This window comes from Penicillium alfredii (assembly GCF_028826965.1).
Source record: "Penicillium alfredii strain IBT 34128 chromosome Unknown utg000012l_segment0_segment0, whole genome shotgun sequence".
Taxonomy (NCBI): Eukaryota; Fungi; Ascomycota; class Eurotiomycetes; order Eurotiales; family Aspergillaceae; genus Penicillium; species Penicillium alfredii.
In genome coordinates, this window is record NW_026622709.1 from 548264 (window position 1) to 574656 (window position 26393).

Here is a 26393-nt window from a genome sequence, read left to right on the forward strand (position 1 = left end):
GCCGTCGGATGTGAATCCTCCGTCTCGTACTCTCGGCCGGCTTGTCCCCGACATGGCCTGACAGATGCCCGGTCACGTGGGACTGGCATAAAACAGCATTTCATTCGTGCCAGACAGAGCTGTTTGTTAATCTCTCAAAAATGTCGTCTCCGATTGGACTGCCAGTTCATCCCTACTATCCCCTCAATCTCGAGATTGGGGGGTATTTGGCCAACGAGTGGAAGTCGTGGGATCTGGTGTCGATTTTCGTCACAGGATGTACCATCATCTTTCTGGCCAGCTACCTGCTGGTGATGAGAGTGCAGCCGAAGATTTCGACCAATGATTTGTTGACTCTGAAGTGGTTTGCTCTTTGTATGACTCTGTTTTGACCGCTATTGCAAGTACACACACAATATTGACTGGTCAATTAGGCGGCTGCATCCACTTATTCTTCGAGGGCTACTACGTGTACAATTTCCGCCATATGCCGGGGATGCAGGATCTATTTGGACAGTTGTGGAAGGAATACTCGCTGTCCGATTCCAGGTACCTGTCGCAAGATGCTTTTGTGCTGTGCATGGAAGTCGTCACTGCCGTCTGCTGGGGCCCGCTGTCTTTTGCCCTGGCATTCATGATCACGACCCAGCACCCTCTGCGATACCCACTGCAAGTTGTCGTGTCACTTGGTCAGCTCTATGGAAATGTTCTTTACTATGGGACTTGTCTCTTTGACCACTATATCTTTGACGTGTCATACTCGAGACCCGAGGCATCTGTGTTCTGGGGGTACTTTGTGTTCCTCAATGCATTTTGGATTGTGATTCCATCGCGTGAGTACTATCAACTGTCCAATTTTGATTGACATATTCTAATCCATTTTCAAGTCCTGGTCTATACCAGTTTGTCAATGGGCAAAAGAGCCTTCGAGGCTTTGGCAAAATCCGAAGAGTCACTTCGCCAGACGGATTCGGCTTCAAAGATAGCCAAGAGCGAATAAAAGGCTTTAATAGACTGTCAGCCCGTTCCAGGGTGCCAGAATTGCTTAATGCATCACAGGTGGTCGTCGGCACACTTGTAAGGAAAATATGCTTTCATTGAAGATTGGCCATACATTATATCCCAGCCGCACGAAAGCCACATCCTTGAATTCATGTCAAATAATCACCCCGCCCGAATGATACCATCACTAAAATGCACCATGAAATCGCCGTTTAAATTGATATTTCCGGACATGTTTCCAACGTCCTGAGCTGGCGAAGACTCTGTTCCCCAGTATCGTGTATATTCCGCCTATGATCCATGGATGAAGGAATCTCAAAATGTTGAATCAAAACATGATCAATTTGTGACGGCTGCTCCGATGGATTCAAAATATTCACTGTCGCCCGCGGCTCAACAGGTTTAGGAAGTGGGACTATCCAGCATGTTAGCATTAGGGTATGGATGCATTACGAGCTCACCTCCATACCTAGTGTTGACTCTGGCCGCACAAACACCACTGGCTTGCCTTGTTGATTTCCATGGCATGGTTTCTCTTCTTTCATTCTGAGGTTCCATCGCCGCTTCGAACGAGGCGGAATGGCCTCTTTAACCGGTTTTTCTGCGCCGGTGTATCGTCCTCGCGACGCGATGCCGCTTCCCCAACGCAGCCGGACCTCGTACCCTTCACACACAAGCCCTCGGCTGCTACATCTTTCACAGGCTGGCCGAATTTCGTCGCATTGAACGCGTTTGCGCTTGCAGGTCCAGCATCCGTTATGGGATCGGTGGCGAGGGAGCGACGTGTCTTTCGAAGATGATCGAGGCATAGCTGGGGAGAAAGGGACAGCAGAAGCAAAACTTGTGAGTGGGATATGCTATTTCTCTCTTTCGCTCCAGTCATATATCTTGAAGTGCCTATGCTACGATATAATCCTCCGCCATTTGATTGGACGAAATAAACATCTCAGACGCTACGATAAATCGCGCTCTCCGGGATAGGGAGTGCTTTCCGGGCTGAATATGACCCTTATATTTGTTGCGCAAATTCCCTCGCAGGAAAGGTAGACCACACACAAAGGATCCTTTCATTCTACCATATACCAGACACGGCCCTTGGTATAGATCACCACGGCGGAAACTAGCGCCTGTGGCCATTTCGGGCAGGTACAAGCAAGCGCGATCCGTCCGGCTCCACGTTGACACCGGGGAAGAACGGGGTTGCTGAGTTAAGAATTTGGGAAATACTGGAGTGCGAAATCCATGGATTGCAATGTGAGCTTGACTTCATTCCACAAGTTGGTGTCATGGCTGTTCGGTCAACCCCCACATCAAGTAGTTTCGCCACTTCGGGTCTGCCACCAGAAGTCTATGGTTACCGTGTTGTGTGTGTCAAGGAATCGGGATCCAAAGCCAATAAGTGTCGCGGATGCGACGATACTCACGCCGAAGGATCTGTTAAGTAGGAGATCTTCCGATCAATTGACCTCAGCCTTCCTTGTCGCCCTACGGCCCGCATATACTTTCTAAACAGGGAATCCTGTGCCTGCGCAAGCTGAATGTGGGGATGACGAATCCGGAATGATGAAGAGACAGGATACATCGCTCCACTTCATTTCCTTCAGCTGTCCCCGGTTCCGAAGACACCAAGTGGGCCGGTCTCGGTGGGCATAGGAACGGGGTACCCCTCGATAGCCACTCGACACGGTGCCCGTGGGGTTCCCCAGAAAATGAAAACCCCATGTAGTTGCATAGCGAGATGAATGTGGTATTCTGTGTATATACAACACCAAGGTCCAGACGAAAAAAAATATATACCGAACAGCCTTCAACACGCTGAGAATATCTACAAAAGTCCAACTTCGGAAATGAGCGCCCAGCACCAGGCTTAATATTTCCGTTTCTTTTCATTACTGAACCTCCAAACAAAACAAAATGGACTTGGAAACAGACACGACCCTCAAGCCAACTGATCAAAGCATCCAGGATGCACACGACCTCGCGGCCTTTGGCCATGACCAGATCCTTGACCGCAAGTTCAACATCTGGAGTATGCTCGCCCTTGCCTTTTGCGTGCTGGGAACATGGTCCACTTTTGCACAAGATCTGTCCGACGGCCTCATCAACGGCGGTCCAATTTCTATTCTATGGGGTCTGGCTTTGGTGACATTCTGCAACACCTGCGTTGCCATCTCCCTGGGAGAAATCTGCAGTAGTATGCCAACGGCATTAGGCCAGGCGTATTGGATATACCGTCTGTGGGACTCGCGTTGGGGACGCTTTGTTTCCTACATCTGTGCCTGGATCAATGTCTTTGGCTGGTGGACGCTCGCTGCCTCGCAGGTGGCGTTCATGACGAATTTCATTCTGGGGATGAAAGTCATGTTTGATGTCGAATGGACCGGAGCACAGCAGGGATGGCTGGAGTTTTGCGTTTATCTCGGAGCGGTATTCATCCTGACACTGATCAATGTCGTCGGATGCCGGAGAGAGAAGTTCCTGCCGTGGCTGAACAACTTTGTGGGCGTGTGGTTCTTTGGTTTGTTCTTTGTGTTTTCTCTGGCACTGCTCATTTCTGTCGGTGTCAGAACTGGCCTCTCGTTCCAACCTCCTTCCTTTGTGTTCGGACAGTGGGTGAATCAGACGAGGTGGCCGGATGGGGTCGTGTGGTTTATTGGTCTTGTGCAGGCCGCCTATGGGTTGACTGCCTTCGACGCTGTGATCCACCTGGTGGAGGAAATCCCTGCGCCGCGGAAAAATGCCCCCAAGGTCATCTATTTGGCCGTCCTCTCCGGCGCCACCAGTGGCTTTATTCTGATGATGGTGTGCCTGTTCTGCATTCAGCGAGTCAAGAAAGTGATCGATGCCCCGAGCGGACTGCCATTTATGGAGCTCGTTCAAGACACCGTGGGTCAGAATGGGGGTGTTGTGTTGATTGCGCTGTTCATCCTCAACGGCCTCGGCCAAGGCGTCAGTATCGTGACGACCGCATCCCGCCTCACCTGGGGCTTTGCGCGCGATGGCGGCTTGCCGTTCAGCCTATATTTGTCCCACGTCAGTTCAGAGTGGAAGGCGCCTGTCCGCGCATTGTGGTTCCAGGGCGTTCTGATTGCCTTGGTGGGAGTGTTGTTTCTTTTTGCCGAGACCGTCCTGAACGCTATACTGAGCGTGAGCACTATTGCTCTCACAATTTCTTACGGCATACCCATTTTCACCGTTCTGATGGTGGGACGCGATAAACTACCGCCCGGGGGCCAGTTTCACCTTGGAAAGCTGGGGACCCCCGCGAATTGGGTCAGTGTCGTCTATTGCTGCGTGACGACGGTCTTCTTTTTCTTTCCCAGCTCTCCAAATCCTTCGGGCTCTGGCATGAATTATGCCATTGCTGTTTTTGGTGTCATGCTTTCGATTGCGCTGTCTTTCTGGTTTATTCAGGGCAGTCGCACTTATCTGAATACTGAAGAGTCGATGGCACAGGTCATCCAGGCTCAGGGAGTGAGAAGTGAGCCACCGCCTCCGGAGCCGAAAAAAGATGACAGATGAAGTGCTGTTATGTGTCTTTTGTGGCATGGTTATAGAATTGGTGCGATGATATGAGAGTGAGTTGGCAGTGCAAGCCTGTGGGATATGGTTGTTGTCGATTGGGATATAGAACGGTAGAAAGATGGATTCGACGATTGAGAAAATGATTTCCTTATCTTTCACCTTATTCTTATTTTGTAGTCAGTTTGTAGTCTTCAAAATATATAAGGTGTTTTTGTATTTCCATCTCAAAATGCGCAATCATCTAGCAATGAATCAACTCCAAGTCCAGCGTGCCCCAACTTCAAAGCTTTGACTTCATGTTGACATGCACGGCCTTGATGCTAGAATATGCATCCAACCCAGCCTCGCCCAGCTCGCGACCAATGCCACTCTGCTTCACACCGCCAAACGGAATGCGCCAGTCGCTATCATTGCTCGAATTGACCCACACCATGCCCGCTTCAATTTTCTTCGCAACGCGATGGGCACGCGTGAGATTCGTTGTGAAGAGAGCGCTACCAAGCCCATAAGTGCTATCGTTGGCCATCTCGATAGCATCCTCCTCGGTACTGAACCGAGCAATGACCACGAACGGACCGAAGACTTCTTCCTGATAGATGCGCATCTTCGGCGACACGTTCGTGAAAACCGTCGGCTCAACAAAGAACCCCTTGTCATCGCCCACACCCGTAAAGGGCTTCCCGCCAACCTCAAGCGTGGCCTTTTCAGATTTGCCCACATCGACGAACGACATAATCCGGTCATATTGAGCCTGGGTCACCTGCGGGCCCTGGAACGTGCTCTCGTCGAACGGATCTCCGACCTTGGACACATTCTTGACCTGCGCCTTAAAGGCCTCGAGGAACCGGTCGTAGATCTCGTCCTGCACCAGGATCCGCGACGTGGCCGTGCAGATCTGGCCCTGGTTGTACATGATCCCGATATGGGCCCACTCGACTGCCTGCTCGAGGTCGGCGTCGTTGAAGACAATCAGAGGGCTCTTGCCACCGGTTTCCAGAGTGATGTTCTTCAGGTTCCCGCTGGCCATCTTCATGATGTGTTTCGCGGTGGCTGTGCTGCCTGTGAATGCGATCTTGTCGACATCCATGTGCGATGCCAGAGCTGCTCCGGCTATGGCACCGTGGCCGTTAACGATATTCACCACGCCGGGAGGGAAGCCGGCTTTGGCGATTAGATTGGCTAGGAACAGGATTGAAAGAGGGGTCTGTTCGGCGGGTTTGAGCACCACGGTGTTCCCGCAGGCCAGTGCAGGGCCTAGTTTCCAGGCGGCCATTGCAAGGGGGAAATTCCATCTACAAGGTATCAGTCATGGTGGGCCAGATCACCCCGAACTCTTAAGAATGAAGAGAGAAAACAGTGCACTCACGGAATAATCTGCCCACACACCCCAACCGGCTCGCGCACAGTATACGCAAATTTGTCCGGGGTGGTGTCAATTACCCGCCCAAACACCTTATCAGCAAAGCCACCATAATACCGAATGGTTTCGGCGGCCTCGGTCATATCGTCGTTCAGCGAGACGCTGTATGGCTTGCCATTATCGCAAGTCTCGATTGTCGCCAGGGTCTCTCGGTTTTCCTCAATGAGCTGGCTCAGCCGGCTCATCAACTTGCCGCGATCAGAGGCCGGCAGGTCGCGCCAGCTGGGATCGTTCAAGGCCGCACGAGCTGCTTTGACGGCGTCGTCGACATCCTGGGCTGATGCAGCATGCACGGAAGTGATCTCTTTAGCGGTTCTGCAGGTTCAGAATAGGTGGGTTAGCACAAAACCTCCAGTGACTATCGGGTACTCTCCGTGTTGACTTACGCTGGGTTGATACTAGCAATCTTGTCGCCATCCGAGGACTTCACCCATTGATTGTTGATAAACAAGCCCGTCGGCTGAGTCCAAGTACGACCATTAGGAGCCGTAAGCTGCACTGACACGTCCGACATAATGTTTGAAACGAAAAACAATGTCAATTTTTCTCTCGAACAAAATGTAAGTGCATCGTTGAAGATGATTGCAGACAGTTCTTAAGTCCCTACAAGCTCCCTCAGCCGTATCAGCAACAATACCTCTCTGTCTCGGCTGTACATGCCCATTTTAGGAATAGAGCAGAGAGACCCGGGTTGCCATCTGGTCCTCCTTGAAACAGATCCACATGGCAGGCCCACCGTGTATAGTTCAGATAAACGCGGAGGTGGAGTCGACTCGGTCTTCGGACGCGGGCATCAATCACGGCGGCTCGCCCTAGCGCTATGCCTAAACAGGCAACTCTAGCCTATCTTCAAGATGTGCTCGGTCGTATTCCACGAGAGGGTTTGTGATGGATAGGTGGCGTTCAAAGTAATGGAAGATACTACTTTGCTCTCATGCATTTTTTTCAAACAATAGAAACTGGAATGAATGTACACGCTGAGTATTGAATCTTGAATCTTGACAGTTAGACTGACATGTCACGTGCCATGCAAGAATAAGCTTGAATTAACGCTACATCAACGTAGTAAGTTAGAGATAAGACAAGTCCTTGTTTGTCCATGACGGATTCATGTGGCAATGCAGTAGAATAATGACAACAGTGCATATGCTGTGGTCTGCCATCCCCGCACAGCATAGCTCGATTGACTGGATAGTGTTCCTGCAAGGCATTTACGAAATATTGCAAAGACTCACAATAAATCTAACATACAAAGTACGTAAAGAATATGATTTCTCCAAGGGTTACCTAAATAGAGAAACGAGGTGAGAGCCCACAGGTCGGGAAGAGTCGCGAGACAATCGCGAATGTTGTATAGAGCACCCGAGCTTCCCGACACGGAAAGTCCATGCGAACACAATCGATCTGATACCAACGAGACCACAATATATAAAGGGCATCGAAATAATGAGGATGGGATCGGTTGAATCTCCAAAGTATTCCAAGCTACTGTCTTGATTCCTTTTTTCTAATCTTTCTTTATCGTTCATCATATATCGTCACCATGGCGTCTGCCCCCGATACCACATCGATCCCGGGTTACACAATCTTCCGGGAGGGAGACTATGACAGTGTAGCAGCAGCGGCATTTCTTCCACAAGGCACACCGCACCCACTAGGTATGACCTCAGACAAGACACCAACTCAACGCTTGAAACCCACTAACACATCCCAGACCAGTTGTCCATCACAGAGATCCCAGCGGCAGCCAAGCTGATTCGCGAATACGCCAGCCCCCGAACAATCAAGTTCAACTGCCTCACACTCCGTGAGCCGCGCAAGGCCGAATATGCCGCCTTCCGACAGGGCAAAACGCCCATCCCAGACCGACGAGCCTTCGCCATCATTCTGGAGCGCGAAACGGGCCAGGTCGCCGAGGTAGTTGCCAACCTGAGCAAGGCCACCGTCGAAAGCTGGAAGGAAGTGCACGAGGTAATGCCGACACTTACACTCGAAGACCTCGACGTGATGGAGCGCATTGCGCGCAAGGACACGCGTGTGATCCGGGCATGCAAAGAGCTGGGAATCAGCGACATGTCGAAAGTGTTCCTGGATGCATGGGCCATTGGGGTCGACGAGCGCTGGGGCTTTGAGCGGCGGCTGCAGCAAGGTCTGGCGTACTACCGCAGCTCGGAGTTCGATAACCAGTATGCGCACCCGCTGGATTTCACTGTTGTTGCCGATACCGAGACGGAGGAGGTGCTGAGTGTTGATGTACGCTATGTGAATGGTGAACGCACGGCTGTTCCTCTCAAGGAGCACAACTATTTGCCTGAATTCATCAGCGATAAGTACAACCATGATCGTCTGAAACCTATCGATATCACTCAGCCACAGGGAGTGTCGTTCCGCGTGCGCGGGAACGAGCTGTCGTGGGCCGGGTACAAGATGCATATTGGTTTCAACTACCGCGAAGGTATTGTCATCTCGGACGTCCGGGCTCACGACATGTACGAGGACCGCGAACGGACCCTCTTCAACCGAATCAGCATCGTCGAAATGGTCGTGCCCTACGGCTGTCCCGAGGAGCCGCACCACAAGAAACACGCCTTCGACGTGGGTGAATACGGCACGGGACTGATGACGAACTCGCTCAAGCTGGGCTGCGACTGCAAGGGGGCAATCCACTACATGGACGGGGTGATGGCGACCGGCAAGGGCGAGGCGGCGGTGATCAAGAACGCGATCTGCATCCACGAAGAGGACAACGGGCTGCTGTACAAACACACAGATTACCGCGACGGCACGGTGATTTCGGCGCGCGACCGCAAGCTCATCATCTCGCAGATCATCACGGCCGCGAACTACGAGTATGGCTTCTACCACACGTTCACGCTGGACGGCACCTACAAGCTGGAGATCAAACTCACCGGCATGCTCAACACCTACTGCATGCACCCCACCGAGCAAGCCGCGCCCTACGGCACAGAAGTGGCGCCGCAAATCACCGCGCACAACCACCAGCATCTCTTCTCCCTGCGGATAGACCCCGAGATCGACGGCAGCAACAACTCCGTGATCCAAAGCGACGCCGTCGCCTCCGAGCACGCCGTCGGTTCCCCACAGAATCCATACGGCAACGCCTTCTACAGCAAGAAAACACCGCTGCGCACCGCACTCGAAGGCGCCGCCGACTACTGCTACGAAACCAACCGGTCATGGGACATCGTGAACACAAACCGCGTCAACAGCATCGCCAAGAAACCCATCGGCTTCAAGATCCTCAACACCTCGTGCCCGCCCCTGCTCGCCAAACCCGGCAGCGTGGTCTACAAGCGGGCCGCGTTTGCACGCAAGCCGTTATGGGTCGTGCCCTACAAGGACTACGAGCTATTCCCCGCCGGCGACTACGTCTGCCAGTCGACAGGCGCCGAAAACCACCCGCACAACCAGACCGTGCTGGACTGGGCGCAGCGCGACGAGAATATCGAGAACACCGATATCGTCTGCTACCTGCAGTTTGGACTGACACATTTCCCGCGCACGGAGGATTTCCCGATCATGCCGGCTGAGCCGGTCAGTATTATGCTGCGGGCGTCGAATTTCTTCCAGAAGAATCCGGCGCTATGGGTGCCGCCGTCGGCGGTTTGTGTGGATACGATGTCGACGAGCGCGTTTCCGTCTTCTTGTTGTGCGGGCGGCAATGCCTCCGCGAACAACTCCAGGCTGTAAGTCGTTGTTGGGAAGAACTGGGGTATTGTAAAAAATTAGGTCTGTTATGGGTTGGATGAATGGACATACCCAGGTGTTCTGTAGATAGCCTCATGTTGGTTGTTGTCTTGAAAAATTATAAATATTTTTGCATCACTTCCTCATACTGAATCTAGTTCAAGAAACAAAAATTAGTAGTAAACAGAGCAAATTGAATCACCAAAATATAAATGCGCTGGGTATCAACGGAACAGACTCTCCAAGAACAATAGAGCAGCATACACATCGTTCAACAAATACAAAATACATGCGAGAACCAAAAGACAGAAATTTCATGCCCTACGATCCACCCATCTTCTTCTCATGAGTCAATTCATGCTCTCCCTCCACAGATCCCGTGCCAGTCAAGAAAAATTCCAGCTCACTGGGCCCGCCTTGAGAGCGTTCATTCTCCGTCAGCTGCTCCAGCAGACCCAGAAACGGGTCTTTTTCCAAACCCCCAGTCTCGCTACCCGCGGTATGCGAGGTGCTAGATTGCGAATGGGCACCTGGGGTCAAGGCAGCTGTGCCGCCAGCGCCGGGTTGTGCAGCTCCACCCATGCCGGCGTGGACAGAGTCGAAGGGAAACGTGGCGTATTGCGGGTTGGAGGGTGGAGTTGGGGCTAGGTTCAGTGCTGGGTCGGAGAGGAAGACTGAAGGGGAGAGGCCGAAAGCGGAGGGGGAAAAGGCGCTTGGGAGAGCGAGGTTGCTGTTTTTTGTGGCTGTGGTTCCAGAAGGACCTGGGGACAGTTCTGTTCCGCTGGGCATAGGGAATATTGTGGACATGGAGGGCGAAGACTGCGGTTGGTGGGCTTGTGGATGGAAATGCAGGGTTGGGGAGAAGGGATTAGGCGCTGTATTTGTTCCCATTTGAGATTGAGAACCTCGACGGCCCACTTCGTGACCTTGCATGGATGACAAGGGAGTGGGCGGTGCTGCTCGTGAGGTAGAATAGAAGCCAGATGGGTTCTGGAATGAGGGCGTAGGAATTGATTGCTGATAGTAGTGATCTTGCTGGTCCCCAAAATTCGCCATACTATTGCCTGATCAGTGAAAATCCAGAATATAAAACACCGGTTGTTGCGCATAGGGAAAAAGAAAGATTACCTTGATACTGTTTCTTCCCCCATATCAACCAGTTGAATGTGGGATCCATCGACCGTCAGTCCTGGATACCTGTCAAGGAAATCCTCGAGGTGAAACACAGGAGAGAAGCGAATAGGACTGCTGGCAAGGTTGTGCACCAACTCCGAATGACAAGTATAGATGGCTTGGAGCAATTCTCGCTGATGCTGAAGCCCTGTCCACGCATTGCGCAACCAGGCCAGCTGTTGCATGCCACGAGTGAGAAACTCGTCACTCGACGAAAACACTTCGCCCTCCCGGCCTTTGTAATGTACGCCATGCACATGGACTGTGCCAGCAGTGCACACACAGTAACCCACAAATGCAGGCCACTCAATCAGCGGGGAGCTACGACCGAGCTCGACGAGTTCGGCAATGGCATTCGAGTGCGAAAAGCAAAGATTAGTCGCCTCGATTTGCCATGACTGGTGCTGTCCTGTACCCCGCAGCTCGACGAGGTCAATCGGGAGGAATGGGCGGTAAATTAGGCAGTGCACAAGATGGTATATCAACTTGCTCAGCAGAAGTGTAGTGCTTTCTGGATGCCCAAATAAGGCCTCTATAGAGGTAAAAACATCTTGCGTGCCGGCAGCCCAGATATCCAACTCCTGTCGGATCTTGGAAAGATTCGAGAGCGCATGCCACGGGAAGTGTGAGTCGCCCTTGACGCCCCCGGCGGCCAGATAGCGATTGGTGACACCAAGGATACGTGTAATGTCAATGAGCAGAGATGCAGTGCTCGGGGATTTTCGGCGCGAATCGGCAGAGTATTGAATGTTTGGCCCCATATGGAAAAGCTCTCCTTCAATATTGAGGCCGGCCGTGTGGGGAGCCCAGGATGGAAGGCGCAGGACAATGGAGTGGTCTGAGATAAGACAGGGACGCCATGATCCACAGTTGATAAATCTGTCCATAAGGTATGCCATCCAAAAGAGGCGTCGTTGCATCTCGCGCTCGGAAGGCGAGAGGTTGACCTTGGATGGCACCTCGCGGTAAAGGCCAAGGGCAACCACCATAGCGACACAATTTGCTAGTAATAATTAGCGGTGGGTCAGAGGGCGCAGAGATGCAACATACAAAATGTCATATAGGCTTTCTTCCCCAGGCCGTAAGCGAAGAAAGCCTGGGAAAGCAATAGCAGAGTCTGCAGACCCTCCACGGTAGGGTTGTCCACGTCGACCATGCGACGAGCCTGGAATGCCGCATCCAGTCCCATGCGCAGGGACTGGTCAGATTGACTTGGTACATTCATATACCTACCGCCGTCAGTGATATGATTCATAGAGAGGAAACAATAATATCACTTAAGATACCTTGTTGTCAGTGCAAAAATGGCCATTGACAAACACGCCGGCAATTGGCCCAACTGATAGTTCTGCCGCGTCGTCGCCTCGTCAAGAATAAAAAAAGGTTTGCCATGCAACCGCGCAAAGTAGGCATCAAGCAGGGCATTGGACAAACCCCCATTCTGTGGTGGACTCGGCTGCAAGCCCGGCGACGAGCCGTGGCCGGTCGGCCTGGCGAATTGCGGCGCATGCTGAGGCAAGGAAGCTGATTGAGCAGGCTGGGGGTCGGTGGGGGTATATAAATTGAACGAGGATGCGTCGATGGTATTGCGCCGGGCAATGGTATAGTTCGGGGGCTCGTCGGGTTTAGGGCCAGGTGAGGTAGGGGAGATGGAGTTAGTATCATCCTGGAGCCGTTTTTCCAGTCCATCGACTCGTTTCAAAAGGGCTTCCAGTACATCGGTCTTGGGGCCACGCTTTTTGGGAATGGCATCTGGGGATGAGGACGTCAGACCTCGCAGATCGGCATGTTGCCCACGCGGAGGGACCCACCGTAGACACAGGGACATTGGAACACCTTGCATGCCTCGCAGCTTGGTCGCAAGCGATTGCATTTGATCTGAGAATGAATCTTGAGTCTTATGCTTGCTGTTGGTCGAGGGTGACCGACCTTTCTTTTGCGACAGGATTTGCAGTTCATCGACTCGCGCGGCTCGGTGGCTACACGGCGGGGCGTGAGACGGTCGATGCTGACCTGGGGGCGAGACATGGCGGATACATGGACAGTGACGGGAAGGTGGAAGGCGAGGAACAAGGAGAAGGAGAGGAAAAGAAAGAAGAAGCCAAAAGAACAAGCGTCTAAGCCCAAAGCAGTTAATCAGGAGTTGTGGGGAAAAGGAAGAAAATGCGGAGAAGTGGGATTTCCCCTTTCTTTCTTCCCGCTATTATTCTTTTTTGTTCTTTATTATTTTATTCGTTTATTTCCAATTAGCTCTACTCTTGAATCATGCTGATCCCTCTGAACCCTTGACTTGCATAGTCTGCAGCATCGGGGCATTTGCCTGTTTCCCTCTTGCGCCGGTTAGGGCTTCGACGCCAACATCCGAACAACCCGGGCCGCGCAGCGTGGTCACAGCACATGCGTCTCTAGATTGGGCATAGAATGTTGCCTCTTCCATGTTTTCTCTCTTGCAGACTGCCAAAATTCCCGCTTTCCCGGTTGTTGACTATACCCCGGATCATGGGCAACAAAGAAAACAAAGGATGCCAAACATGCAAAACTACCCCCACGGACCCAAGGATGTGGTCGCACGAAATGAAAGGGGCTTCTGAAGAGCCGAGGCCTGTATTTACTTGCGATCAACGACATTAGCCACTGCTTTGGATACGGCACAGCTTCACCCCCGGCCGTTTGGTCCCTGGTCGATGCTCGGCCGTGTAGCAGCAATACTAGCAGGACTTTATTGTCCAGGTGGGAGAGAACAAGACTGCGCCGAGGTCTGGTGGTGTTCCTGCAGAAATGCTCCATCCCTCGGGCGCCAACAAGCATTTATCCAAGCGAGATGCCGGACATCGAGATATCGATGGATATTCTAGAGAACAAATAGCCGAACTACTAAGTAAGAGGAAGCTAATGACAACCTTGGAAGTATACATTCAGTATCTCTATTTACTTACAACCTCCCCCTCCGCACAAAATCAGCCATCTCCTTCGCCCGCGCCGTCTGCATCCTCTCCAGTCCCTCAACCACACCCCCACGATCATTAACCGGCCGCTCCTGACTCACTTTAAAGCGGCCCTCAATACGCACAATCTCAATCCGCATACCGACAATATTCTTCAACAGAACCGCAATATATCCAGCCGGCGCATCGGCAATCTTCCACGGCGCAGGCGCGGACTCAGACGAACGGCCGCTCTGTTGCTGTCCCTGTTGCTGGCTCTTTTTCTTTGACTGGTTCTCTTCCGTAGTATTCTCATCAAACCCCATAACCCCCACCTCACCCAACCGCGCCAGATCAGAGATCTGTCCCCGCAGAAACGCGGCCGTCGCCTCTTCCTTGCTATCATGGTAAATTGTCGCGCGCCCGTAGACCTGCACGGCGGCATAGTTCCACGTCGGGGCGACTTTGCCCGTGGCGGGCTTGGATTCGGTGTAGAAGTGTGGGGTGATGTAGTGGTCGATGGGGCTGGTAAAGACGATGAGGACGTCGTCGGGGAGTGTATATTCTTTTATAGTGTTGCTTGTAGCTGAAGCTGGAGTCTCACTGCTGGTGGTGGTGGTAACAGCCTCGACTATGGCTTGGCTTTGCGGGTTTTGGCGGGCAATGTGGCCACGCAGAACCCCCAGAGCGGGTCTATTCTCTGTCCCATGTGCCGTCTCCGTGTCCTCGCTGTCCAGCACCCAGGGGATGTGGCTGCATTGCAGTGTCGGGTGGTTCTCCGAGGGAATGGACGTGGTGAGCACGCCGAGGGGGTGGGCGTGGATGAAGGCGTGGAGGGTGGGGAGGTCACGCACGGCGTGGTCGGGGCGGAGATGCATTGTATCTAAATATATCAATCGCTTCAAAAGAAAAGGAACGAAAGAAAGAAAGAAAGAAAACGAGGAAATGTCAAGTGAATTGACAGCTGGTTAAAGCAGTGAGGGGTTGACCCCGGATTCCGCGATAAGACGCTTATCATCTACGAGGGGAAAAATATAGAGCCCGCAGTTCAAGAATATAGAGGATCTATTGCATTCAATGCCATGGTATAACTCCAACAATAACACCTAGAACAGTGGGCGTCCCGACGCCATGCGCACAAAGTCGAACGGCACATTCTGCCCGACGAGCAGCCGCAGCGTCTCAACTGTAGTCCAGGCACTGACATCCTCGAACCCGTACGCCGTCCACCCGGCACTAGTCGCGACACCGAGCGGATCACCCTTGCGAGGCCCGCTGGTCAGATCCAGGTAGACCTTTCCGCGGGTTGAGGGCGGCGACGAGCGGCCGTTGGCGCGGTAGTGGCGCAAAAGCGGCTGGACAAGCAGCGATTTTTCAGGCGGAAGTACCGAGACAATCACAAAGGGCTGCTCGACAAGTTTGACGGATTGGATGGAAGTGAATGGCTCCAGACCGGCGGCTAGCGGGCCCGTGGCTTTGAACCCGACCGTGTAGATCGCGCCAACGCCCAAACTGCGCAGCGCGAAGATCGCTGCCGAGGCGTCGGTTTCGGACCCAGCAAGGATGATTGCTGCTCGGCCGTGATAGGCTGACGGCACGTACTCGCGCGTCAGAGTTGCTCGGATCCCTTTCCACGCAGCGTTCTCTCCAATGAACCGGGTGTTCCCGTTCGTCGGATTGTCACCCGGCGCGGCCATGGCGATGGTATCCACCAGCCCAATGGCGCGGGCGGCATCGCTCACAACAGGGATATAACCAACTGTACTAGCCACGGGCGGGTTAAGAGAAGCACCGCCAAAATGTGGCTGCATAACCACCGACTCCATGGACCCCTTGGGCCCGCGGTCAACGGAGGAAAAGATATGCGGCAAGCCCAGTTCGTTGAGACACTTCTCCATGAACATAGAATGCGGTGTGGACCGGAACGACCCAATTGCATATAAATCGCGTTTGGGCAACTGGCCCATGATGTGCAAAGCCTCATTAATCTCAGCCGCAGTTAGCTGGCCGGGTGCCGCGATCATCGGGAGAAGAGGATGAGTGATGGGAGAAAACACCGCGTTGAGGGCCCGCGACAGCTGTCCCACCTGGCCCATATTGACGGCCGACAGCAACGGACCGGGACCGCGGTTTTTGATAGTGGATCGGAAGTACTCCAGCTCGTAGTTTTCCTCGGGCGTTTGCACCATGGCGATCATCTTCACGATGTCAGCGTACTTGGCACTCTCGGTGAAGATGCGCTGCGCCTCGGGGGATGTCCATTTCCACGTTCCCGAGAAATTGTGGAATGCCGACAATATGATGCTGTGGCCTTTGACCTCGGCCAGCCGCCGCCGGATGTCCTCGGGCAGCCACAGCTCTACATCAATGTACTCGACCCCCCATTGAATAGCGCGGCGCAGGTACTTGTAGAACAGGCTCGGGTCATCCATGGGGAATTTCCCATTTTCCTTGGTACATCGCGTCGTGAAAATAATCGGCAGCTCGGTATGTTGCCGCAACAGCATCAGCTGCTGGCCCACATACTTCAGACTGGGCACGGGGCTGGCGGGGGTTGCATCCAGCCCAGGCTCAACGAGTAGGTCCACGCGGATCTCCACGGCGTCCGACCCGACAGACAGAATATCCAAGTTCGGGAGTGCGGCATGCACATCCGGGAATGTGGTCGAGATGAAGTTGGTGCGGGTTTTCGTGCGAAGATCCTCGTGCGGTCTTGTTTGGCCAAGAATAAGGGACAGAAACCGGGCGAGGTCCCGTCTGAGGAAAGGAGTGCGCGAGTATAGGAACTCGTAGTCGCAGCTTTCAGTAAGCCGGTCGTCTGGCGCAGACCCATCCTCCACACAGTGCGTGTTGATAATAACCAGAGCCGATCTGTCGCATCCGTGAAGGCCTTGTTCTAGCTGATGCGCCAGAACCCCAGCTACGGTCGGATCGTTCGCGCGCGCAAGGGTCGCTGGCGACGTCTCTGTTGTCCATGATTTTCCCAGTACCTCCGCGACCATGTGCACAATATGCTCCTGGTTCGACCCGAACACGATCACGATACTCCCTGTCGGAGCCTCGGAAGCTGTCACCGCTTCTCGAGCCTCCGCAGGAACGGTGGTAGAAGCTATTGTGGCGATACTGGGTGCGGGGGCAGCATCCTTGGGAATGACGGAATCCTGGCCCTTGGGCTCTGTCGCAGAGATCGGGTCGTCAAGCAGCGGCGTCGCCATGGGCTGCGGAAGAGCTGTGGGAATCATCGCATAGCAGACCGAGGCGTTTTCATAGCTGAACCGGAAGGCAACGACGCTCGGGGTTTAAGAAGAGAAGAGAACAAATAAGCGGGAAATAAAAAATGAATTGAAGAAGAACCACCCGGGAGATTCCCCACAGGTCAAAAGAAGCGGGATATCAAGGAAACCAAAATCCGGGGATCAACGAAGCTGGGGATAGTCGGGGGAGCGCACGAATCGAATCAGGGACTTTGGTCACTTGCATGCGAGGCCAATGTAGACTTTTAAGTCTTAAGTCTCAGGCAACAACAGCGATCGTGCGGCATTGGAGACGCTGGAAGAACTTGAGCGGCGGTTTCCCTCCAATGCGCGCGCCGCGGATCCATCGCGGGGGAAAACTGCGCGTTGCATTTCTCCGCCAATCACCGGCCGCGGTTGTATAGATCGGCGAGAGACTGTATGGCATGGCATCCGGATATATTTTGGCATAAGAAATATGGAATCTATATTGGAGTCGAATGCAGAGGGTGAGATGTATACAAGAGAGGAGCATACAATTCACCCATACATCAAATAATGTTTCTGTCGTGAGATGCGTGGCAAAGTCATATTATGTGACAAGGCAAGGTTGCAAAACAAAATGGCCATGGTGGGACATCGAATACAAGTCAGAAACCAGAATTCCACCCAACAAGTGTATGTCACAGGAAGAAACGAGAGAAAAATACCAGCCAAATCACGGAGGGGTATTGGGGAATGACAAGATTCAGAAACACAGCTGGAAGAGATTTGCCCAGATGAAAGATAACAAGGAAAAAAAGAAAAAGCTTCAGAGCAGGTGTAGATCCGGTAAATGAAGCCATATCACAGCCGAAAGTGCACTTTTTTGTTTCGTTCAACTCCGGCATCAAGCCGGCGAAACACTATGTACGGGGACGGGGGGACGCGTTCGAGGAATCGTCACGTCGACGCGAGGATTTTGAACCGGGGTTCGGGTGGAGTACATGATCCCGGAAGTAATGTACTCCACGCAAATACATGACAAGCGGAACGATATGTTCAGGAGAATGAAGCAAATACGCAACAGATATCACTCGACAGATGCAGAGCTCGTGAATGGTAGATGATGAAATGGCCATGAAGAGCAATGTGCAGACAGCCGCCACTGAGAAGGGCTCAGCATAGGAGGGGAGGTTGTAAGAAAAAAAAGATGTGGTTTTGGAAGTTCAGCCGGGCCAGCGGTCTGCCTTTCTGGTTTTGCATTGGCGTGCGTTGTCAATGGCCGCGATTGGTGGCATTCACGTACTGCCCTCCAGCGGGATATGTACAGATAAGACAGGTCGTTGCCACGAAAGGTGAGCACAAGGAGTGCTGGAATCGATAATTCAGGTGGGAGACGGGTTCATTTCGAGAAAGATATGCATGGATTGGCCCAGGTGGATAGATGATATTCGGACAGTTAACCAGGAATTCTCCCAAATTAGCTTGGCGGAGAAATCGCCAATCCGTTCATGAGCTTGGGTAACGGTTTCCTACGCGCATTATTGGCCGCCTTGGAGACTCGCGGAGCACCATGGATCATGCGGGGTTCTTTCATCAGGCTGGTGTCGAGTTTTGCCGGTGCTGAAGATAGATTGTTAGTGGAGAAAGGGACACCAAGAGCCTTCTTCCTGGACTTACCTCGTGTGACTACCCTGCTGTAATCGCCTGACAAATTTTGCTGACTGCGACTACTCGGGGCAAAGAATGAGGCGCTAGCAGTTCGCCAGAGATGGTTGGATGTGTCCGACAGGAAGTCGGTGGTCGACCGACCGGAGAAGATCGACGTCCGGCCGCGGTTACGCTTCGACAAAACAATCTCATCGAACAACGCCATCCTCGAGTCCTTGGCCTTGGGACTGGTTCTCTCGCGTTCACTGATGAACTCGTTGAACCCTGGGGAAATGTTAGCAACCTCCCAACACAGCCGACGACTGGAAAGACAAATCAAAGCTTACCTTGAGTCTGCTGCAAAATAGCAACGTACTCGGCGTGTTCATGCGGGAGACTCTTCAAGAACGCCTCCATGTTGAAGGTGTAGTACAGACCCGCTTTTCTCTTCTCGCTGTTGGTTGGCACGAGGTATTTCTTGTACGTATAAAGCAAGCTGGCAAAGCACCTGACGAACGCAGCGCGGATCTGGTCTGGATGGAAGGCTGCGTCGCACACCAGACAGACCTGGGACGCACAACGGTTGTGTACAATCAACTTGCATGCAGAGCACTTGTACATTCCTTCCTCAGCCCGTTCATCACAGATAGCACAGGTCAATTTCTCATCCCACGGCTGGACTTGGAAATAGTGTCCCTCGACCCAGCAAGTGCCCTCAGCGTTGTTGACTGGCTGGACCGTAGCTTGGGGAACGATCGTCGAGGCGGCGATGGTGGATTGCGCATACACGGAGGGCGCATAAGTGGAACCAGCACCATGGTCTGTGTTGAGGGTTGTCACCGACAAGTTGGGCGCATGGCCAAGGAACGGCGCACTGGGGCGGCGAGTGACCCCAAATGATGAACTCCTTCGCGATGCCGCGTCGAAATGACCGGAGCGCTTTTCACGCAGTGAGGCCTGCAACGCCATTCCGGAGTCATTCCGCGATGGTGGAGTAGGCGGAGGCGGGGGAAAGTGACCCGAGGTGGGCGAGCTCTCTCTCGGGGAGGGAGGAGACGCGCCGGCTCTCGATGTCGAGCTCGTGCCAGGCCGGTCGTGCCCTCTAGATGAATACCCACGGGAAGGAGTTTGCTCATGTCGGGCGTATGAAAAGACGTTGAAAACTGGGGCCTGGTAGGAGCCTGGGACAACAGCCGTCGAACCGAAAGCACTGGAATTGAGACCGACGTACTTGGCCAAATTGGTTGCGGGCGCTTTCGAAGAGAAGGTGGCCGCATTTTCTGTCACGAAGGAGTCCCACGGATATGTTTCGATTGCATGGGCAGGAGGGCCAGTTGGAACTCCGCAGCGGCTATGATGAGGGGCAGCCATCTGCAGAAGAGACAACAGCTTTCTGCGTTGGTGACGCGGGAGCGGAGTAGGACGGACGGTGCTTTCAATCATATCGGAGTCCAGATCCACCAGAACAAAGTCGTCCGTGGGCAGTTCCACCTTCTCATACCGACGCTCGATGCCCACGATGTACGGACAAGGCGCCTCAATCGCTTGAACCAGACGGGCAGGAAGAACCGGGATCAACACACCCGACCACGGGATAGGGAACAAGAGATCCACCAGGGCCCTCGTTGCGAGGTAGAGCATGGATGTGTGGGAAGAAAGAAAGATGATACGTGACTCCGTAATTGCGTACTGTGTCTAGTCAGCATAACTCTTAAAGATTCTGACCTGGAATGCTGACCTCGAAAAGAATGATGATGTTGGGGACCGACAATGTTCGGAACAAGGCATAAAGATCGGTCTAGAGAAATAATTAGTGAGAGTCAAGACGACGAACATAACTTGAAATCGAAGTTTTGAACGTACATTGCGAGAACCCGGCAGTTCATTGGGGGCTTCTTTCCGAGCGAATAGCCGCAACTCTCGGATGGCAAGTTCAACCTGGGTCTTGGAGGAAATCGGGCAGAAGGCTTCCGTGCACAGGTTCATAACATATCGCTCGAGTGGCTGCCACACTCCCATCCGCGGAGAACTGGGCGGTACACGCTGCACACTCCCCTCGGTCATAGGAACCACGATAGCCTTCAGCCATTCCTTCCAGAAGCTTGTCATCGTGCTCTCTCGACCAAGAATACCGTACGCACGTGGAATCCAAAACCCAGTGTCGCCGTCTGTGAGCCCCTCGATCTTCGAAGCTGCGCCGTGGCGGACGGGGCGCAATAGGTCGGTCATCAGCCCAATCTTTTCCTCCACGGTGCTGATCTCATCTTCGAGTTGTTCACGCGAGTCAGACCCCGAGGGAACGGTAGGTAGCTTCGCCAAGAGTTGAGAGAGCTTAGCCCGCTCAGAGGCCAACCTTTCACCCAAGCTCGCCGCTAATTCGCGCTCCTCATCGGTCATGTTGTCTTTCCGCCATTCCTCACAGCGTTGCTCCAGCTCGTCCGCCGCTTGTGGGTTGAGTGGGATCCAGATAATCACGCAGATGGCATGAAGTCTGGAGCCGTTGTCCGTCGTCATGGCGAATCCGTGCCAGGTAGAGCGCGGTCGCTGGTCCGAGGATACGATGTTGATATCATTTGGGAAAGCGAACATCGGAACGTAATCTGGGAAGTTTCCGCGCTGTTTCATCTCGTCCGCCATGCCTCGAGTGGGGTATCGGTCGAGGAGAACGGGCTCAAACCGCCGTTTCAATGGGTGCATCGTGGGAGAAATCTCGAGCGGTTGCGGAACGGGAATCACCGAGTTATAGTTACTGAGTCGTCGCGAAGTCCGCACGGAAGCTGATGAGCGCAGGCGTCGGTTAGCAAGACCTTCCAACAACGCCTCGGGGTGGCAAGGTTGAAACAACATCAATTCGGGGCCAATCTCACCTTGACGAGCAACGGACGGCTGTCTCTTCATACTATTCATATCCCGGAACGCCATGTGTCGGCGCACGCTCCCAATGCCCGATCTGAGAAGGTTGGACCCCGGCGAAGGCGACTCGTCGTTAACAATCTTCTGCGTGCGAACGCGAGAGCGTGGGCGAGAGTTGGATGTGATAGCCCCGGCGCTCAGACTCAAGTCCGTCAAGAAAGTGTCCCGCTCCGAAGCAAACTTAAACAACGCTTGGTCGAAATCGAAGTCGTCGGAGAACATGGCAGATGCCCGCAACGGAGACGACGCCCCCTTGACCGTCAAACTGCTGCGGTTGCTGCTCGCCCCGTTCGTTTTTTCGGAGTCCTTGGATACGGTGGAGAGTCGCTGATACGAGTTGCGTCGGCTGGCGCCAGTGAACAGCATCGAATTGGGCCGGGACACAGCGTCCGGCATGTGTTCCTCCTCTGCGTCGGCATCCTCCTGGATCGTGTCCGTGAAAGCCGGTCCGGGAGACGTGGCACCGTTGGCGCGATAGTCCTCCCCGAGTCGCTTGAAAGTATCCAAGATCTCCGACCCATCCACCCCAGCGATCCAGAAGTAGTCGGCGAGAGGGGCACCCTCCGTGGCGCCCGTCGATGGCATCGTGGCGAATCGCAATATACCGATTGCTCTGACGGGTCAATGTTCCACCTAGGTCTTGTCACCACATGGATTAGACTGCGATCTCCGACCGCAATCAATCAGGGGGGTGTGTGGGCTGTGGATGCTGCAGACGATAGCAACGAGACTTCCAAGCACATGCGGTTTGGCGAGAGAAACGCCGAGGTCGGTGAGGAAAAGGGCGAGCCTTGCACTAATTGCGAGAATGGGGGGGGAGAAAGAGCAGGGACTTGGGAGGGGAGGAGGGGTTTGGGAGTGAAGATCAATTTCGGGGGTGGGTTTTGGCGTGGTGGCGGAGGGAAAAGGAGAGGAAATGACGATTGTAGAAGCACACTTTCAATGCCACCTGAATATTGTGTTATGGGGCATTTTCTTTTTATTCTTTTTATTCCTCTTGTATTTTTGATTTTTACGATTTTCTTTTATTTTCGCCCAATTTTTTTTACTATTTCAATTTTCCTTTCTTTTTCTCAGGGGAGACCGGCTGGTTGCGTAGGCATGTAATGCAGTTACTGAGGTACTTTACGCTGTAGCTGCGCACACAGAGTTCCCCACTCTACATACATTCTCTTTTCTTTTATCTCTTTTATTTCCTTCTTTAATTTTCTCTCCCTGTCGAGTTCCAAGAGAAGGTCAAATAGCAGACTCAGGAACAATCTCTCCGACCCAACGCAATGCCACTGAGAAGACGGCGATCAGAGGACCCGTTGGCGGCACAAGAGTCTGACCCGGTCGGCGCCTGCAGCCATATGCCGCGTAACGGGGCTTTCTAGACCTCCGGGGTACACACACCCATCACTCGAGACTTCTCATCATGCAAAGATGCCAGGGAAATCAAAAGAATCTTTACATACGAGTATGCTCCCATACGGACGTTGACTACGGGATTCAGACTGCCCTCGGCTCCACTCTCCCAGGGCAGTACAAAACAACCGATGCCAATCTCAGGGCGATCTCGGTGGAGCATATCGTGCACTGTTGCTTGGCTCGCTAGGGGTCGCTCGTTGAAAATCAATGAACCGTTCGGACTTGCCGTGAAAAAAAGGGAGAAGCTCAGATGGCCGGTCCCAGGGGTCGGCAGCGATGATTCCATGGTTGAAGGCGTTCGCCTAGTCCACCGAGCACAGGAAAAAGGGAACAATCACCGATAATGAAGATCATATGTCTTTTCCCTCAGGGATCCTTCCAACGGCCCGGAATGTCAGAAAGGGAAGAAAGAGCCCTTTTTCTGCAGGTATTATCTGCTTATTGGGGGCGGAATTGCTGATGATCACTTTTTTCTTTTGACGTCGCAGTGTGAGACATGGCGGTCTTGGGAGTTGCTGACCGACTTCGTTTTTGTATGTGACAATGTCATTCTTGCCCTGCAGAAGCCCCTGATATTCGGGGCTTTTTGTCTCACTCTCTCGCTCAGGGGGCCGCAATAGCGTCGGACGCTACCGATGCCGGACTGATTGCCATACGATAAGACTGATGGTATTGCTCTGGACATATACATATCCTTGACTCTCGATGGGTCATGGCAATGCGTTCGCAAACCGCCATTGAGACTTTCCGTTCGATCGAAATCTACCATATTCTTTCTGGGGAGACAAACCTCGACTAAACTTTGCAGGTATACCAAGTCTTTGCTCGCGTCAGGAGTCGACCAAGTGGAGGCATTTTGCCTCCGGGGAGCCGATCTATACTGAAGTTGGCAGTGGAGCCCCGAGGATGAAAGACATTCACACAGTTGCTAAAAGAGAAAAGAGATGGGTTAGACGTGATCCCAGAGGCACTCAAAGCATGATTGTATAGCTATCTTTCATAGTTCGCCAAGTCAAACCCGGGTGAACAGCATAGAGTTCGTCCCAATGTTCTGGGACCTCCAGCTAACAAGACACCCTTCAAACCCACTCTATCTCGCCCGGGGATCTTCGGGTCCGTGTTCAGCCCGCCACACGCTAGTCCATGAGGATCCTACAAGTCGATCGCTCGGTTGCTGTATGCACCGGTAGCTTTTTTCGATCGCCTGCATTCCAGCTGCACAGTACTTAGGGCAAGGTTATCCTGACCTGCATCTTCCTCGTGTACTTACTGCTTTGAGAATTGCGAATAAGCGGTGGGAAAGTATTTGAACATCCAATTCTCCAATGTATCAATATCAATAGATCGAAGACTCTACGATGGTCTCGACCCTTCTTAGTCCCACTGCAGACTGAGCAAGTGCCCGAATCCTCATTGTGGAGGCTGTGTGAGGGTTGATCAAATATCGATAAAACATATAAAACATTTATGTCTTGTCATTTACTTTTTGTTTCTGTGTTGTTAAGCGAAACCAATATATGCACGGAAGCAACTACATATCTCCACGCCGCACAACCAGGGTGTTTTATCGAGTCCACCGTGTAATAACCCTGGTCAAGCATCAGCTGCATGGCCAAAGCCGCCGGCCGACTCCCATGCTGGTGGCGCCAGGGACTTGGTGCGTGGCTTGGCAGACTACCAGGATACCATGGAACCTTGCTGTAGGGCTGGAAGCTAGCACTACGGGAAAAGAAAATACAAGAAACATGGCTCATTATGGCATGGTATAGTACATCTTGCGACGGAATTGACCCAAGACAAGTAACTATATCCTGAGGGTACAGTATGAGCTACAATTCCTGTACCATACATTTCGCCCTTGCAGCCGGTCAACTATGGGAGTAGTCGTGGCCTTCATGCAACGAGGCGGCTACATGCACCGAAGACTCGGGTGGCATGCTGTTGTACAGCAGCGGGACCCATCGGGTCTCACACCGCGGTTTCAGCTGCGTTTCCGGCTCATCAAATTGCCCGTCGTCAAGAATCCCTTGTCTCCCATAGCGCCGCGCCATTCAATCGACAACTGGCCTAGGGTGGCGCGACCGTCCCGCCGGAGATCCTTTTGAAGCGTTTCAAGACCGTCGTGTCGACCCTCTTCTTGCTCCACCACGAACGCGACCTGTAGGACGTCGCGCGGGTTTAAGGTCGGGAGCGGCGCCGCCGACATATCTGGGCGCATGGTATCCCAATTGAGGGACTGGGATTTGAACGGTGGCTTGGGGTTCAATCGAGTTTGCTGCCGGGTGTACGTTAGTTGAGACCAGGGTTGGAAGGTGAATACGTAATATCCGCATTGTATCCATTGACAAGAATGTCGAGGGAAGGGAAATGTTTACCTTGACCACCACAGCGCCATCCCCGACGTTTTCCAGTTGCGCCTCCAGGGCGAACCGGAGCAGTCGCGTTTTCCCATACGGGCCAAGTGACTTGTTATTTACCTCCAATGGCGGAAGTTCTGACGCCTTTGTTCGCACACTGAGACACGGCTGCGCGACAAACTGATAGAGCTTGCGAAAGGTCCGGACCCGGCCACTGGCCGCTTGGGCATCCGGACTGACTCTCGTCTCGTTATAGCTGACACTGACAGCTAGAATATGATTCCCTTCCTCTTTGAGGTCAAATCGCACAATCTTCTGTAACGACTCGCCGATCTGGAGCCCATCGGACTGGGCCGAGTCGCCGGCCGGCTCAAGCTCGAGAGCTGCGACTGACGACGGGGTTTGCATTTCGGCGACGATTCGTACTGACGTGACGGCCCGCCCCGGCTCATCGGTTGGGATCTCATTGTTCGCGCTTAGTGTGCAGCCAAAGGTCTCTCCGACATAAACCGATCCGAATGCTGGGGGTAGTGTGAGCTATTCCCCGGGTGTCAGCCAAAAACATCTGGGTGAAGAGCGATGAAAATCCACTATTCACCCACCAGAGGAGTAAGAATGAATTGATCATCCGAGCCTGCAGACGGATAGCTTAAGGGGGCCTTGGTTGAGATCTTTGTGATGGCGGCGGGGAGGGGGTATTGATAAGACAGAGAAGGTCGTGAGAGGCTGGTGGGCGTCAGGAGAAGTCAAGCGGCTGGCCATCAAGGAAAGGCCGAGCTTACCGTAAAACTATCATACAAATATAGGGTCAGCATGCAAGATCTATTCTTTAAGTCCTATGTCACAACTGCATACCTTTGAGAGAAACCGCATGGGGTTCTTTCGGGGCATCGGCGCCCGATGGGGCCCGCGGGCGAGCCATGAAGAAAAGAAGGGGTCTCAAATAATCAAACCAAAAGCAAACTTATTGATTGTAGTCTTTTTGGGCATTGCAGCATGCTCGAGGCATGTTGACAGCAATGCGAAAGCACAGCGGCGGTTCGTCTCCAGGCTGATACCGATAGCTCCTCCAGGCAAACCACGCAAACCGAATAAACAATGCAAACAATGCCCTCTT

General features: G+C 53.0%; 10 protein-coding genes across 10 annotated transcripts; 3 read left to right on the forward strand and 7 right to left on the reverse strand.

The window, feature by feature from the left end:
* Positions 1-140: 140 nt before the first annotated feature.
* On the forward strand, positions 141-979 carry NUU61_009744 (EXPERA domain-containing protein; the record flags this gene model as incomplete). The annotated part of the gene is made up of 3 exons (XM_056660269.1): positions 141-354; positions 414-812; positions 867-979. The coding sequence occupies 3 exons, from the start codon at positions 141-143 to the stop codon at positions 977-979; spliced, it is 726 nt and encodes a 241-aa protein (XP_056506767.1).
* A 1916-nt stretch (positions 980-2895) lies between these two features.
* NUU61_009745 (uncharacterized protein) lies at positions 2896-4503 on the forward strand (the record flags this gene model as incomplete). Its single annotated transcript, XM_056660270.1, has 1 exon — positions 2896-4503. The coding sequence occupies one exon, from the start codon at positions 2896-2898 to the stop codon at positions 4501-4503; it is 1608 nt and encodes a 535-aa protein (XP_056506768.1).
* Positions 4504-4786: 283 nt separating this feature from the next.
* Positions 4787-6440, reverse strand: NUU61_009746 (uncharacterized protein; the record flags this gene model as incomplete). The annotated part of the gene is made up of 3 exons (XM_056660271.1): positions 4787-5798; positions 5873-6241; positions 6313-6440. 3 exons carry the CDS (start codon positions 6438-6440, stop codon positions 4787-4789), a joined length of 1509 nt encoding a protein of 502 aa, XP_056506769.1.
* A 1029-nt stretch (positions 6441-7469) lies between these two features.
* On the forward strand, positions 7470-9637 carry NUU61_009747 (peroxisomal copper amine oxidase; the record flags this gene model as incomplete). The annotated part of the gene is made up of 2 exons (XM_056660272.1): positions 7470-7584; positions 7641-9637. 2 exons carry the CDS (start codon positions 7470-7472, stop codon positions 9635-9637), a joined length of 2112 nt encoding a protein of 703 aa, XP_056506770.1.
* Positions 9638-9955: 318 nt separating this feature from the next.
* On the reverse strand, positions 9956-12835 carry NUU61_009748 (transcription factor domain-containing protein; the record flags this gene model as incomplete). The annotated part of the gene is made up of 5 exons (XM_056660273.1): positions 9956-10691; positions 10763-11810; positions 11858-12036; positions 12094-12559; positions 12619-12835. The coding sequence occupies 5 exons, from the start codon at positions 12833-12835 to the stop codon at positions 9956-9958; spliced, it is 2646 nt and encodes an 881-aa protein (XP_056506771.1).
* Positions 12836-13739: 904 nt separating this feature from the next.
* Positions 13740-14609, reverse strand: NUU61_009749 (FMN-binding negative transcriptional regulator; the record flags this gene model as incomplete). The annotated part of the gene is made up of 1 exon (XM_056660274.1): positions 13740-14609. One exon carries the CDS (start codon positions 14607-14609, stop codon positions 13740-13742), a length of 870 nt encoding a protein of 289 aa, XP_056506772.1.
* Positions 14610-14837: 228 nt separating this feature from the next.
* Positions 14838-16946, reverse strand: NUU61_009750 (type I 3-dehydroquinate dehydratase; the record flags this gene model as incomplete). The annotated part of the gene is made up of 1 exon (XM_056660275.1): positions 14838-16946. The coding sequence occupies one exon, from the start codon at positions 16944-16946 to the stop codon at positions 14838-14840; it is 2109 nt and encodes a 702-aa protein (XP_056506773.1).
* A 1480-nt stretch (positions 16947-18426) lies between these two features.
* NUU61_009751 (dDENN domain protein) lies at positions 18427-22094 on the reverse strand (the record flags this gene model as incomplete). The annotated part of the gene is made up of 5 exons (XM_056660276.1): positions 18427-18569; positions 18627-18881; positions 18944-20285; positions 20335-20394; positions 20460-22094. The coding sequence occupies 5 exons, from the start codon at positions 22092-22094 to the stop codon at positions 18427-18429; spliced, it is 3435 nt and encodes a 1144-aa protein (XP_056506774.1).
* Positions 22095-22881: 787 nt separating this feature from the next.
* On the reverse strand, positions 22882-23205 carry NUU61_009752 (uncharacterized protein; the record flags this gene model as incomplete). Its single annotated transcript, XM_056660277.1, has 1 exon — positions 22882-23205. One exon carries the CDS (start codon positions 23203-23205, stop codon positions 22882-22884), a length of 324 nt encoding a protein of 107 aa, XP_056506775.1.
* A 1695-nt stretch (positions 23206-24900) lies between these two features.
* On the reverse strand, positions 24901-26198 carry NUU61_009753 (trafficking protein particle complex subunit 13; the record flags this gene model as incomplete). The annotated part of the gene is made up of 5 exons (XM_056660278.1): positions 24901-25194; positions 25295-25813; positions 25879-26002; positions 26059-26065; positions 26132-26198. The coding sequence occupies 5 exons, from the start codon at positions 26196-26198 to the stop codon at positions 24901-24903; spliced, it is 1011 nt and encodes a 336-aa protein (XP_056506776.1).
* Between the last annotated feature and the right edge of the window lie 195 nt (positions 26199-26393).